This window comes from Corvus cornix, chromosome 19, assembly GCF_000738735.6.
Source record: "Corvus cornix cornix isolate S_Up_H32 chromosome 19, ASM73873v5, whole genome shotgun sequence".
Lineage (NCBI taxonomy): Eukaryota > Metazoa > Chordata > Aves > Passeriformes > Corvidae > Corvus > Corvus cornix.
The window spans coordinates 3384964-3400155 of NC_046348.1; the positions used below are offsets into that span (position 1 = coordinate 3384964).

At 44.9% G+C, this 15192-nt stretch overlaps 1 protein-coding gene across 14 annotated transcripts in view; it reads right to left on the reverse strand.

Annotated features, from left to right (window-relative positions):
• The window catches only part of CLIP2 (CAP-Gly domain containing linker protein 2), a 103319-nt gene that overhangs the window by 23665 nt on the left and 64462 nt on the right, over nt 1-15192 (reverse strand). For all 14 annotated transcript variants that reach the window (XM_039562648.1, XM_039562647.1, XM_039562650.1 and 11 more), the window contains 5 exons: nt 12146-12270; nt 7505-7718; nt 6360-6557; nt 4504-4607; nt 2931-2991 (listed from right to left, as the gene is read on the reverse strand). In XM_039562648.1, the coding sequence (XP_039418582.1) occupies nt 2931-2991; nt 4504-4607; nt 6360-6557; nt 7505-7718; nt 12146-12270 (702 nt within the window). The remainder of the gene's footprint in view (nt 1-2930; nt 2992-4503; nt 4608-6359; nt 6558-7504; nt 7719-12145; nt 12271-15192) is intronic.

Genomic DNA, 15192 nt, shown 5'->3' on the forward strand with positions numbered 1-15192 from the left:
AAAAAAAGCATTTAATTAATTAAATAAAACTAATTCTGCTCCCTATAAAGTCCAAAGATCCACATCTCAAGATGGAGCTCCAGGCTTGATTTTACTTACAGGAATAAATATTCCTTTGATACCAATTAATTAACTGGTGGCAGCACATCAGATATTTTCTACCTGAAGATGCTGACCTATTACAAAACTCATCTCTGGACTTCTCAAAGAGATGCTCTCCAGACTCCTGAGGTTAACACAAGTGCCCAGTCAAGCTCTCAGTCCCACCTGATATTCTTGGTCAGTATCTATTAATCCTGCTATTTTCCTACTCTGGAAAAATATATGAAAATAGAGGGAAAAAAAACAACAACAAAGAAACCAAAAACCATGGAAAAAATTAGATTAACTGTTTTACAGTCCTTAAATCTTAGATTCACATCAAATCCTGTATTATTTTATGTAAATTGGTTTGCTAGTACTAGCCAATATGAGTCAGAGTCTCAAATCCAAAGTTTTCCTGCACTTTAAGGAAGCTCAGATAGGAATTTCAGATTTACTTCTAGCTATTTGTCTTAAATTACTGTTCATTAATTATAAACTGACTTCCCACTGACATTCAAGGCATGCTGCAGGATCCAGGAGATGAGCATGAGAGAGTTCCTTGAAGTTGGTATTTCCCGTAAACCATGGTCTTCCACCACAAAAGGCCTTTCCTGAAAGCTTTTCCTAAATTTGGTTTTCATCTTTCAAAGCTCTTGAAAGCTTTTCCTCCATTTGTTTTTCATCTTCCAAAGCACTACAGCATCAGCTGCCAACCAGGATCAAAAGTGGGTTGAATTAATAACTACATTATTAGCAAGGCTAAATCCACAGTCCCTCTATCAGAGGTCCAAAACCTTGATCTGTATCTTCAGGCCACCAACACATGGATTTCTTTGGTCAAATTGCTTCCAAGGATGCTGCCTGTCATACTCTACACCCAAGAGCCCTAGATTTGTTCAGAACATACATGCTATTGGGACAAACATCAGGGCATTTAGCCAAGCCTTCAGCAGAAACCCCAGAGCCATGGACCACACAGCAGAGAACCCGTTCTTACCATTGTCATAATTTCTGTTACTGGCTGTTAAGTCACAGTAAAAACTCCCCTCTGAATACTTGGAAGATCTGCTGGTGTAAGAGGACTGACAAGACCAGAGGAAAGCAGACAACTGTCACTGGACTTTGCTTTTGGCTAGTTCAGCTCTAGAGAGGGATGCCAAGGGCTGTGCTTGCAGCCACTGGATGACTTCATTGTGATTTTACACAACGAATATCAAGAACAACCATTTCCCAGGAAACACACTGCAACATGAAGGAGCACTTCTCCTCCTGATTTTCAATAAAAGGTTTCAGAGGTTTTTTTTTTCTCTAAGTTAATGACTTGCTTCTGGAAAGCTTAACTATCTCCACAAAAAAGCAGGAAGGTGAGAATTAATTCCAGTGGGTCAATTGTTTAGTCTGAGCATGCAAATTAGGCAGACAGGATGTAAAAACTGGCCACAGCCAAGCCCTCTGCCAATGCCTGTGCTGGTACTGATGCTGGACTCATGGAGAGCATGCCAGTTCCCTGGATCAGAGGAAATCAAGCTCTCCTAAATTATTTGTTCTTTTGTACAGACAAGCATGGAAGCGAGGACAGGACCATAACGGTCTGCTGAAAGCTTAGCCACATCCCCATTGCAAAACAATTCCTTCCCAGCCCAAAGGAAAATTAAATCTAAGACTGCAAGTCCCAAACTGAGAATGGGAGCCCTTATCCACAGCATCTTATGATCTTGCTAAGCATGGTGGCTTTAAAAAAAAAAAATAAAAATCCAAATATACTATCTGGCCAACCCTGGTCCCACTGTCATCATTACACAGCCAGGCTTAAAAACTTGGAGCTTACAAAAGTACAATTCACTACTCTCAAAGGGAATGATGGACGGATCAACCACCCTTCTCTAAGGCACTGGGGGAAAGCTGTCAGCTCAGGGATGAACAGAAATCTAATTTTGCACCCACACAATAGGCAGAAACTGCACTTGCTGTGCTTCAGCAAAGGTCTGCTATCAGTGCACTGCTAATTTACACCCTGTCAAACATCTCCTTCAGCTTCTGGATGAAGAGGAGAGGTTTATGCCAACAGGATCACAGCCACAGCAACGTATCCATTTCCTAGTTTTCCCATTTTCCTGGGCTTTTATTGCTATGAGTGACAGTGAAGCACAGAAGCAGGGCCCTTGAGATTTCTGGCTGTTCCTAACCTGGCACTCCGGCTGAAGAGAAGGAAACCTCCCTTGATTTACATGTGGAGAACAGAGCCTTGCTTTCACAGAAAGATTTTCTTTTCCTTTTTTCACCCTGAAAAAGCCTCCCACTCAAGGGCAAGCTCCCAACATCACTTCCAGTTTGCACAATGTTCACTGCAACAGCATCACTCTGAGGAACAGCCCTTCCCAGTGACAGGGTGTCAATCCTTGCGTCAAACCCACACTCATGGGCAGTGAATTCCACATGAGGATACCTCAGGATACACAGCATTTTGGCTGGAATCAAATAGCATCCAACCAGGAGACTGCGTGTGCCCATTCGCTGCTAAGAGCAGGACACTGCAGGGACAGGAATTGAACCATCAATTCATTTATAGAGTGGAAAAACATATGTTCCAACACACTCAGATACAGATTTTAATATGGCTTGGCAATTCAGAGTGACAGATTAACTCCAGGCAGCTCCAAGTGTGAATAGTCATTGGGCACCACACCAAAGAACAATCCTCACAGTTTACACCATGGTGTTTGCAGCAGGTCCAAAGCCATCAATAAAGTATTGTTAGAGGGGAGCAAAAGATGGCAGAAGTTACTCAAGTGAGGCCCCACATGTAACTTTGGACCCCACATTTTGGCAAGATCATAAGGAATTACCTCCAGATCCCCTTTTGTAATGGATTCTTCCTCCACACGGAACTGCAAGTCCTCCACTTTCCTGGGGAAGGAAAGGGACACAAAGAACAATCAGGAACACTCATCTCAGCACCCTCTGTCTAAGCAGCCATTGTGCATAAACCTTTTCACTATTAATCAAGTTTTATGGATTACTGCAACACCATCAATGGAGAGATCATTACCAACAAATGAAAAAGCTGCCCAAAAACTACTGGTAAGCTTTTTGTGTTCTAAAACCACCCACCCAATATTAAAAAATCATGTCATGGCCTGCAAAATCAAATTCTGAGAGGAGAAGAATACAGACCACCTTTGGATACAAACAGCTCAGCAGAAACTGAGCAGCAAGACCCACTGAGCAGGACAGTTATAAGCAGCTTTCCACACACAAACATGGCCTTTTTGCAAGGTACATCCTCTCTGACACCAGGATCCTGAAAACAAGCGAACCACAACCAGGTTTCACTGGTTTGTTTAAACCTTATTATCCTGCAGCTGAGCACCAGGCAATTCCTGTGCCAAATGCACAGGGTCCATACAAAATATTCCAAGGGAATTGGATCCTCTGCCTCCTTGGCAGAGAGTGGGCAGTGTTTAGTGTTTCCACAACGTGGAGACTGTGAGCTACCCTGGCAGAAGTGCCTTCCCCACAGATTGTACAGGCCAGTCATGCATAAATGCACATAAATTCACACACATTAACACAGACATGCCGAGGAAACTCTTCTCTTTTGGAAGAGAGAAGCCAGTAACAGTAGACAATAATCCAATTTTCTGTTAGACTCAGCCCTCTTTTCCTCTTTACTGATAAAAAAAAAAAGGCTGAGGATGTTTAGTTGGTAGGCAGATGTAAGGACTCTGATTCTGTTAGAGATAAAAATAGCTGTGAGTGTACATAACGAACTCCATAAACAAGTTTCCTTGTCTAAACCTCCTCTATTTAGAGGAGGAAGGTATCTGTTGATATTTAGGGGAAAACTCAGCTGTCTTGGGTTAAAGGGCCTCCTGGAGCTGGGAAAGTCAGCTGCCTACCAGGAGTAGGGGGAGACTTACGCATGAAAAACATTTCATCCTCAGAGGGGCATCAGTCAATTGAAATCAACACTGTTTTCAGTTATTTAATACATAGAAATGTCTTCCTATTCCCACTGAAGAGCTTAATTATATACATGGAGCAACTGGACTCCAAGAATGACATGCAGATCTTCACTCTTACCTAGAGAGGAAAAGCATGCACCATGATATATGCATGGATGGGGGCCTCTGCGATATGGGGAGATGGTGAATCACACTACAGTGAGGTTGTACTCCAGTTTGGCTTCCCTTCCTCACAAAAAACATCCTCAAGATCAGCCCATCACAAATGGAGGGGAAGAAGGGGTCTTTAGCAAATCCAGGTTGTACAGGAGGGTCTGTGATGGCCCAACGTGCACATGCCTGTTTATGATCCAAATCTTATTTCACACTGTATCCTTAAGCCAAAGCCACCTGAAGGCTTTATCACTGCCACACATGACTTCACCTCCCTCACACCCATCCACTCCTGCTGTACCTCTTCTCCTCTTCCAGCTGGTTCAACAGCTCAATCTTCTCCTTCTGCATCCCATCCACCAAGGCTCGTGCTCGCTGGAGGTTTCCTTCTGCCTCTGTGACATACTGGAACAAAAAATAAGCCTGAGATACAAAAGCTAGCCATTTCTGAAGTAGTACAAAGCTGTTTAAGAAAGGGTCAGAACTAGGGAACAGAAAGTTTTGATGATCTGTTTCAGAGGATGCTGTGGTAAGAGCACATTTTCCAAAGAGCACAGGATGTAGGGAGGGAGACAACAAAAACTGCTCAGTCTCCAGCAGCTCTAAGAGATCCATGCTTCAGTGCCTCTCTGACCTGAACCTTTTGAAGAACCCAGCTCTGATTAGAGTTAAGAACTTGAAGCCTGAAAAGTTCTGAAAATCTGGTCAGAGGTTATCAGTGCAATTCAGCCCCAGACATGAAGCAAGAGAGACATTTCAGACTTCTGTTAATTCATTTGTTACTGATAATTACTGGAAAACACGATACACAAGAAGAAAGTCAGCTTGCAGTTGATTTCCCAACTTCTGCATTTCTGACAGGCAGGTGTGACCTACCACATAAATGTACAGTGCCGTCCCTGTTCCCAGGTAGCTCACTCGGGTTTATAAGCATGAGCAAGGAATTTAGAACAAGAGCATGTTGGAACCCCGGGTTTAGAGAATTTAGGTTTCTGGGATATAATAATATAAATATGTGTAACAATATGGAGGTGTGGATTTCTTCTTCTTCTTTTCTCCTTCTTCTTCACAAATCTGGGTGTTCTGGTATTGGGTCAAAAAACCCACAGTGCAGATCATGAATAGTTAGTTATTGGATTATAAGTAAAACCAAATTACTTTACATTCAATAATTGGGTAATTTGGACCTTAAAAGGCCTTGGAAGTTAGAACTCACAGCCATTTTCCACCTTGTTAACTTGGAGGCACACTCTGTGCAGCTGTATTAAAGATAAGAAGACATTGAAGAACCACATACTGACAAATAGCACAAACACATCTCTCTTTAAGCATTTGAATACATAAAATATCATCTGTACAAATGCTTGTGCAAAAAACAAACAAACACACACCAACCTAATATGATCAGCCTGTTTTCCTTCCAGATTTCCTGACTTCATTAACGCGATAAAAACATCCTCTCTGGTGGGAAAGCAGTGGCATATGAACTGAGCTGGTGTTCTCAGCACCACAAAATCACTGCAATGCAGTCACAGCCACAGCTAGATTCAGTGGCTGGGGGGAACAAATTTGCCTTCCACTTGCATTTCAGCATTGAAATGTATTGATCCACCAGACACAAACTATCCATTGCCTCTTATCTGGCACAGCTATTTTCCTGCTCCTGGCTCGGGGCAGAGACAGCACATGTGACATTGGGAGAGTGGAGAAAGAGCCTCAGTGTCGGGGTCCCTCCCTCCCCACCATGTGGTCCTGGGAGAGGGGCCCTGGGGGGAGGCACGGGGGTTTCCCTGCCCCTGGTCAGCCTCGTTCCCCATGGGTTGTTTTGTGTTCCCCTGAGCAGGGCAAGGACCCTCTGGTCCCGTGACTGCCTCAGTGCCTCAGCAGATCCTCAGCCATGCAGCTGGAGAAATAAACATCTCTGAAACATCTATCAAGAATCCGTCCATATAGATTTCTTTTCCACGGGACTCCTTGTTTGATACCTTGTGTTACAGAATCCCCACTGTAACACCTCAGCTTAACTCACCACATAAAAGGCAGAAATTCAGAACCCAAGTTTCACACACGGGGTAACTTTATGATCTGACACTTTCAGGGGATATCAAATATTCAGATACTTGACAGCTAGTGATAAAAAGCCTTATCACTTCCTACCTGCTCGTGTTGGGCCTTCATGATGGCAATCTCCTTCTCCACCTCACAGATGTGGCTGGTGGCTTTGGCAACCTCTGCCCGCTCCAGGTCACGCTCTGCCAGCAGCTGTTCAATGTGCTGCTGCTTCTCCTTCAGTGCCTCCTGGAGAGCTGTGGTGCCAGAGATTTTCCGGGCATATCGAGAAGAGGTCTCTGTCAGCTGGGAAAAGAGTTAAAAGAGATGGGGTAAAGCTGTGTCCTTTCCAGTCTAGAATAGTTGAAGTCCCCTGTTAAATCTGGAATGCTGCTCACCTAAACATTTATTCAGCTGAACAGAGCTGCAGTTCCAGCTCTAGGCCCTACAGGGGAGGTTAAGTCTGAGAAACATCTGGACAATGCTCACAAGCTCAATTGCTCTTCTACACTGCAATGAAAGCACCATTTCCCAAAGGACAGAACATGGGGTGGGAACTGGGTCAGGAAAAATTATCATGTATTGTATCATCTACCTTCATAAATATAATTCATTGATAACCTGCACTGATGAAATCCCAAAAGATGAGCTCAGCTGGGCAGACTGATTTCAAGTGGAGAGCAGTACGGGGTTGTTCGATCCACTCCCAGGAATGACACTGCACACCCTCTTCCCCAGCCAAGAGGGCTGCAGGTCTTCTGCAGCAACACCACAGCACAGCCAGAGCTTTTAATAATATCACTGCCTGCTCTGCTTTCTGCCTGCTTGAGCAACTGCCAAAACCCCAGGCATATGACCCACGACATTGTCATCCTCCACAATAAGACAGTCACAGTAGGAGCTTTGCACAGCTGGTCAGTGCAGCAGCATGACCATGTGAGACTGGAAACAGTGTCCTTTTTCTGCAGGGATCCCTTATAAACCTGCTCTTGACAGCAGAACTGAGATTCATCCCACTGAAATTCACACTTCAGGCTCTTCAATGGTCACAGTTGCTTGGTGTCCAGTACAGCCCCCGCGTCCATGAAGGGAGGCTATTTGTGAGGTGGGCAACACTGTCCCACACTCCATTCCCCTCACCTCATCAATGGTGAAGGAGCAGCTGCACTGGAAGAAAACCCCACCCTCCCGCTTTGTGGAGTTGAGTCACAGCAGTGGATTGAAGCTGCAGAGACCATGCAGGAGCCACTTACCAGCCCACTGCGGCTGGGCCTGCCCCCGACTGATGAGGCCACCGAGCTGACAGAGCTGATGGAGGAGCTGCTGGGGCTGTGGGTCAGGGCTGACACTCCCATGGCCATCCGCTTGCTCTTCTTTGCCTTGGCAGGGCTGGTTGATGGGAATCCGATCCGGATCACCTTGTGGATGGGAGCAAAGAGGCCAAACTTGGGTGGGCACTGAAAATACCTGGAATACAGGAGATGTGAGAAGTGGCAGAGCATCCATCTCACCCAAGCCTTGAAGAATGGCACTGCCAAGCAGTACAAAACCCCGGCCCACAGCTCATCTCTGGGTAATTTGCTGTGACATTGTTTCCTGTGTACAAGTAGTTGGATTATTCTCACTTCCTACTTGTAGTACTGGCAATCTCCATGTTTGCATTTGTGGTGCTTTAGCAGGGAGACCTGAGGTAATTGCCAAGCACTAGTTGCTGTGCACTTTGATAAGATGCCAGGAAAGACACATCTGGTAGCCTGGAGAGCACATATCCCACAACATAAACACAGCCAGAGCACAAGCACTCCTTTACCAAGCAACCTTTACAACAAACCAACCTTCTCAAAACTTGTGTGTGCTCTTTACCCTGCTTTGAAGATAGTGATGCAGTAAAGTGTGTCTGCAGGGAGATGTCAGAAGATGGACAAGGCTCTACTCCGTGGGGCTCAGCAATGAGACAAGAGGCCATGGGCAGGAAGTTCAACCTGAACATGAGGAATTACTTCTTCCCTGTACAGTGACCAAGCCCTGAAAATACTGCCCAGAGAAGGTGTGGAGTGCCCTTCACTGGGAATTTTCCAGAACCTTCTGGACACAATACTTATGCCATGTGCTCTGGGATGACCCTTCCTTGAGCAGGAAGGTTGGACTAGATGACCAGCTGTGGTCCCTTCCAACCTGACCCACCCTGTGATGCCGTGTCAGATAAAAAGATCTGAATCACACAGTTCTGTAGAAATGTTCCACAGGGTAAAAATCTTTCCTACTAAAACAGGAGAAAATGGCAGCTCAAACCTTTGAAGCTAAAAATACCATTACAGCAAACTCCAGCATGTGCCACCTCCTTGGGGTGGCAGAGAAACTGTTTCCTATGCAAACAAACTTGGAAAGATGCAAGCATGGAGGAAAAGGGAGGATCAGATAATTACAGCGCAAGCTCTCTTCCACAACTGCAGTGAGCCCAATGACTGTGTCTCTCCAGAGCCCTCTTCCAGAATAAAAATGAGCCAAAACTCAGTGTCAAACCCTGGAAACTCCTCCACAGGGCCTTGGCTGACCAGCATAAACCAAGGTTCCTTTGCTGCTGGCCAGCTGCCCTGCAGCAAGAAAAACCAGATCACCTCCAGCACTGTATTCCCTTGTTTCAGGGGAGCAGCCAACATAAAAAGCTCCTATAAGAGCTTTCTCACAGGCTTCCCAGCAAGAATAGGACTAAATACTGGGTTATAAAACAATCTGTCCTATTTTAATATTAAAAACCAGGTTCTAATGACTAAATTACACAAATACAGTTCTACTAGCCCAAGTTCTCTCTCTCTCTCCAGATGTGAGCAGCTGTTTCCCCAACTCCCTTTTATTTTTAAGTGCTGGCAGCCATACAGCTGTGTCACAGGCAGACCCCTGTGTGCTTGGGAGGCCAGGGAACAGCCTGATCTCCAGCCAGATGAGAATAAAACTCATTTTCAAACATCTGCTCAAACCCATTTTTTTTCTATAACAAACTTTAAACAACCCCTCCACAACCCCAAATCTCTCAGCCTCCTCGGCTTCCTGCCAACAGAGGCCCTTGGGTTTGAAAAACCAGCCATACCACAGGCTGACCTCTTACAAACCTGCCAAAGCCCTGCTCAGCATAGTTTTCCCAAATTCCAGCAGGCACAGGCAGGCCAACAGCCCCTTCCACAGCTCTGCCTGGTGTAAGCACAGACTGGTACTCCTGGCTGCACAACAATCCCAAAGGTTAATTCCCTTAAAAGCCTCTGACAGCTCTTAGCAAGCCCAAACTTGCATCACTATGTCTGCCCATTTTCTTTCAGTCCAGATTGAAAGTGGTTGCAATTAGCTTTTATAGTTCAGAAGCAGAAATTCATTCCAAAAAACTTGGCAGTAAAAAAAATCTACTTGAAAACCAAGAGCTGCTCTCACTGAGTGTGGAGGAGCTCCATACTCACATTACAGAATGGAAATGGGGAAGAAAAGTGGCGGTGTGATGGCAATGCAACTGCAGGTGGGAAACGGCACAGGAAATGTTGAAAGAGATGGAAAAATCTTCAGTGTCCAAGGCTGACATGTCACAAACTATGCAGAAGTAAAAGGTCTGGGCAGTTTAGTGAGCAAGGACTCCCACTGGACCAGAGACAGAGAAGGGAGAACAGTAAAATAAGCAGGTAACATTTAAATTACTATAGATGAGTACACAGAACTTGCTTGGCATTGGGGAATTGACACCAAACCAAACCACACCAGCACCTCTGAAGTCTCCTGTGCAGACAGGAAAGCAGATGCAGCAAACCTCAGTGCAAATCAGCACCATCTGATGTACAGAGGTGCTCCCCACAATGATACCCTGTCCCCTGGGCCACTGCTACTGATCCACAGCCTGCAGGCAGCCTCCACTGAAGAGCCACAGCTGCTGGGAAAGCCCAGCCCTTCAGCCTTCTCTTGATGTACATCCACACCTGAACCTGCAGGAAAATCAGTGACCCACCACAAATTTCAGCCAATTCACCACCTACTCAACTGGAGTTGCCTATGACAGCAAAGGTGGTGACAATGTCTTTTGCTCCCTGCTGCCTCTGCTGCTTCTACCAGCCTCCAGTATCTTGAGCTCCAGTTTTGGCTCTGCTCTCCTTTTGTAGCTGCAGCAGGCAGTGCTGGGCTTGTTGACCAGGCCAGGGATGCTCACTAGATGGCAACCCATCACCAAAGCACAGACTCCAGATCTTGCAGGACGAGATCAGGGCAGCCTCAAGAATTCCACGCTGCCACAGCAAACAGGGAAGACTGACTGAGGGTTGCCTACATGCACCAAGGGAGTTGGTTTTATGCTGTTAGCTTCTCCAAACCACTGCTGTTGAAATGGGCACATGCTACAAGAAAATCAAAAGGCTGGATGAAGGCACAAAAGGACAGACATGGACAATGCTGCAGCCTTGCTCTAAACAGTGTGAAACAAAGGAGAAGCCTTTGTAGACAGGGCACGCACCAGAGCAGCCTCAGCCAAGATGCAGCAGTTTCGGAAGACAGATGACTTCCAAAAGTTGGATTTTCAAACACAGCAACAGAGGTACAAGGATGAGAGGCAGACAGAACACTACACTCACATCTGCCTTTCACACCTTCCACATGCACAGAGACAATAAATCATTTCTGAGCACCCTGAAGATTAATCTTCCAGATAGTTTGAATTGTCTGATAAAGAAAGCAGGGACTTGCAATCACTCCATTATTTATTCTCTACCATCCTGATTCTTTTATTTTGAGAACAGGCTGAAACTCAGCCATCTGCTGCCAATCATTTACTGCTTTCTTGCCCTGATACTGAACAAGGCAGCTTTTCTTGTAATTTAAATGAAAGCACATGGCTGCTGGACAAAACAAGGCTGACCCAACATAAAAAACCTTTATTACAGAACCTGAGATCTAACAAGGCAGGAACTCTCAGGTCCTCAGTGTCAAAGTTATAGGTTGGAGTTGATGATCTCAAAGGTCTTTTCCAACCTAGTTAATTCTGTGAAAGATAAATCTCACCCCTAAAGCCAGACTGCCTTCAGAAGCTCCAGGAAACCAACAGTATTTCCCACTTAAGGAACTTGTGTAGGACAAGGAATCAGTTGCACCTGTATTTGAAACAGGGTCAAAGAGCTGCTGTATAATTCAGATTTGAACACCCCCACGCTCAAGATCCAAGGCCTGGGTCATTCCCTTAACTAAATTCCACATGAACAGAAAGAGCTTCCCGGCAAGCCTGGGAGATGTCCCTGCCTAGTTTTATAGGCACCTGTAACAAGGTCTTTTTTGGAAAAGAGTGAAGGTGCCTATGGAGTCAGAAGTGGTAAGATCAATCAGCAGACACCTGTCGCACTACAGAATTAGTACAAGGACAGAAAACAACCACCAACTGTTCTTTCAGATCTCTGGAAATTTGTTCCCAGAAAGAACAGAATAAAACATTAAGCTGAGGAGAAAAGAAGGTAAAATCTTTATCTTCTGTAGTTCTGACAAGGTGACTTATAGCACAAGAAGAATGTTTATGACAGGAATGTGTGGTAGAAAGCAGAGCTAATACAGTCAACAGAATTAATTTCTGGCAAAAATTAAATCCCACTGTAAGTTATCTTCTCTCCCTACTTTCTCCTGTTTCCTGAAGCCATTCAGGTTCCTCCTTCACAGAAGTTATCTGATCCTGCTTTAAAATGCCCCAGTGATGAGGTTTGTATTGATCTCCCTGCAAGGTTATCCGAAAGCCTAAAAGATTCAAAATTAGACTCTTCCTCCCAACCCACAATGTCCAACCAAACACAGCCCTAACGCTCCTCCCAGGTCTGATGGCATTTGCCCCCCAGCCACCCCAGGAGGTGTGTAGGACCCAGGCTGGGGTTCAGAGCACACAGTACCTTGTACCAGCAACCGCCCCATCATTCTTTCCCAGGGGTTCATCCAGCTCCACACCACACCACTCTCCTTTGGCAAAATCCGTCTCTCCCACGTAGCGCACGACTCCCGTCTTTGTCCCACCAACCTGTCAGAGATAAGATGTTGAGGATTAGAGATGGCAGCACTAGCACAGACACAAGGGGACTAAATCTGGGACAAGTATTTAGAGAGGGGGACAAGACACCTGTATTTTCTGTCAGCAGATAGTTCTCACACCAAGTTCTCCCAGCACTGAAGTTGTCTTTCCAATAATTAAAAGTGAATTGATGAACTCGCACTTTTGGGACTGCCTGCCTGGAAGATGTCAGAGTAAATATAATGAAAACATATTTCAAGGTGTCAACTAATTGCACCAAGTTACTTGTGAGGCCACAAAGGAGTTTAAGCCCTGCAGGCACAGCTTGTACCTGCCTTGCCTGAAGAACCATGACCTGCACTGACAGGTTTTCATTCAGCCAGCAGTTCTGGACAGCAAGGGGACAGCTGAGCCAGGAAAGCATTCATTGCTCCTCAGCTTGCTCCCAGGCAGGGTTTGCTAAAGATGTAAAAATTGTTCAAAATAGAGGTGTTTTGTACAGAAAAAGCCTCCACTTCTATCTACACTTCCTACAGCAATTCCCAGTGCTGGCAAACTACATGCAAGTGGGGCTCAGCTCACTGCCAGGCATCCTCCAGCACAGGTTTCTTCCCCCACCATGGAGAAATAAGAATAAATCACACCTTTTTCTCCTGAATTTACACTTAAAGTTCTTAAAGTTTCCAGCTTACTGAGGACGCTGAAGGAGGGCAAAAGTCAGGAACCTTTGGAGCTGTATTTTGATCATTGCTCCGAGAGCATGTGGCACTGAGCAGCAGCTGCCTCTGCACTAAACACTGACACTTAGACACTTAGGCTGAGAAAAGGGAGACAGAAAAGAAGGAGGGTGGTTCTAAAGGCTCATACTACAAGTAAATCAGTATATGATCTAAGTCTTTTATAGCCTATCTCTGCTAACACCTAAATTCAAGGAAGAGAGCTTAAAAATAAGTTTAAAATTAAATTTGCAGCTTCATCCTGAATTACTTGCAGTTATTAATTTTCTTAATATTAAATTCAACATTAAAAGGTATCAACAGAGTATTACTTTCCTACAGAAAACAGTGAGAGCTGAACTCTCTGGGTTTGTGTATTCCAGGGTAGGCATGTTAGATTTACCAATTCTAAATCCCTAAAAAATTGCTTATGCAAAGGAAAAAAGAGTTTTCCCAGACTAAAAATAACTGCACCTTTATGGACTAAATGGCACAGCTCTAAAGCCTGGGTCCTACCTCAAGTCCTGGGAGGCTGCAGGATACAGCTTGGGTTAGTCCTCTGGAATTTCTCTCACTAGGGATTCAAAGCGCTGCTGCTCATGGAAGAAAATCTTTGGGGATGTTGTTCTCTTTGTTACAGAATAGAGTAAAATATTTGCCAGCAGGAAAAGGATCATAAGAAAGGTTTCTGGTCCTACATTGTGCCCAGGAGTAAAAAGACAATTCGATTTCAGTATTAGGTACTTAGCAAGTTACAGATTTGAACAGTTGCAGTGAATTCTTTACCTATCACTCACAGTTAAATGCCAATGCCTACTTTGATTGATTTGAGTTTATACAAATTTAGCCTCTTAATGCAATGATTTAATGCCATTCTAATACATTTCTTTAGCTGCAGGTTGAACTCCATATAAGTGTAATTAATCTTAATGTCATTCATAGGAACTTCCCATTCTGATGTGCCCCTTCAATTTTATTTTTATGGAGTTTTAATTCCAGATGTTGAGTCAGATATTTCCTTTACCAATCCATATGACCCTGACAGAGACTCATGTAAATCTTAAAAAAAACCAATGACCCCCCTCCATCAGTATGGCAGTGGCATCTACTGCAGGGTCCCACTCCTCCATCCACACAAAGGACCACTCAGTTATGTCCCCATCAGTATTTTTATTTGAGAAAGCTGTTTCCAACCAAGAGAGTAATAAACTACCCCTACTGACCTGATACACACCTTATTTATGCCAACACTAAAACTGTGCAGTAAGAATGCAGGTCATGCTCCCACCCAAAAGCCCCATGTCAGAGAAGACCCTAAGCACAGATCAGATCCAACACTTCCCTGAATGGCCACATGATTCCCGCCTGCCAGAGCAGTGTATTCTATTTTCACTTCTGAACGTTAATTATTCTGCCATCCTCTCTGTAAAACACGCCCTGCCATACAGCATCACGTTCTCCCCCAAGCCAGGACAGACACATCTGCTCTCCAAGAGCCTGGGCTCCCCACAGCCCAACTGGCAGTGCAATTAGAAGCCAAGATCAGGCTATCACACTTACATGCCAGTGCTTGAGCCTCTTGTTGAGCTTCCCATCTTTTGGCAGGCATGCAAAAACTCTGATGGATGGAGAGTCCATAAAATTCACCCAACTCAGACATGCAGATTTATTCAGCTAATGCTGCTAAAATAAAAAATGCTTTGAAGAAGCCAATCAGCAGGTTGTGCCTGTGTATGAAATGGTCTCATCAGAACAGAATGTTTGATTCTATCAGACCCTTCAATAAGTCAGAGGTATCACCTTGGGAGAGGATACAAGGCAGCCAAGGAAGTTAGTAATGGCATGGTATAACTCATGGGGGCTCACAGCCATCCCTTCTGCCCATGCCTGGCTTGGATACCACTATCTATAATCCAGGTATGAACAGCAGCTAAGCATGGATGGCTCCTATGGCATGCAGACCAGAGGATCTCAACCCAGAACATCCCAGACTGACATTGGCATCAGTGCCACTGCAAGTCATGAATTTATGGGGAATTTGTCTGCATCTCTCAGCCTGGCCCATTGGTCAGGCACAGCCACATCTTCATCATGCCCAGTGTCCGGAGTGAAGCAAGGACAAAGTGGAGAGGGCAACCCCTCTCTGCTAAAGCCTGAGACAGCACAGAATTAGCAAGGCTGCCATCAACCTCAGTTCAGACATGTCATGGCTTTT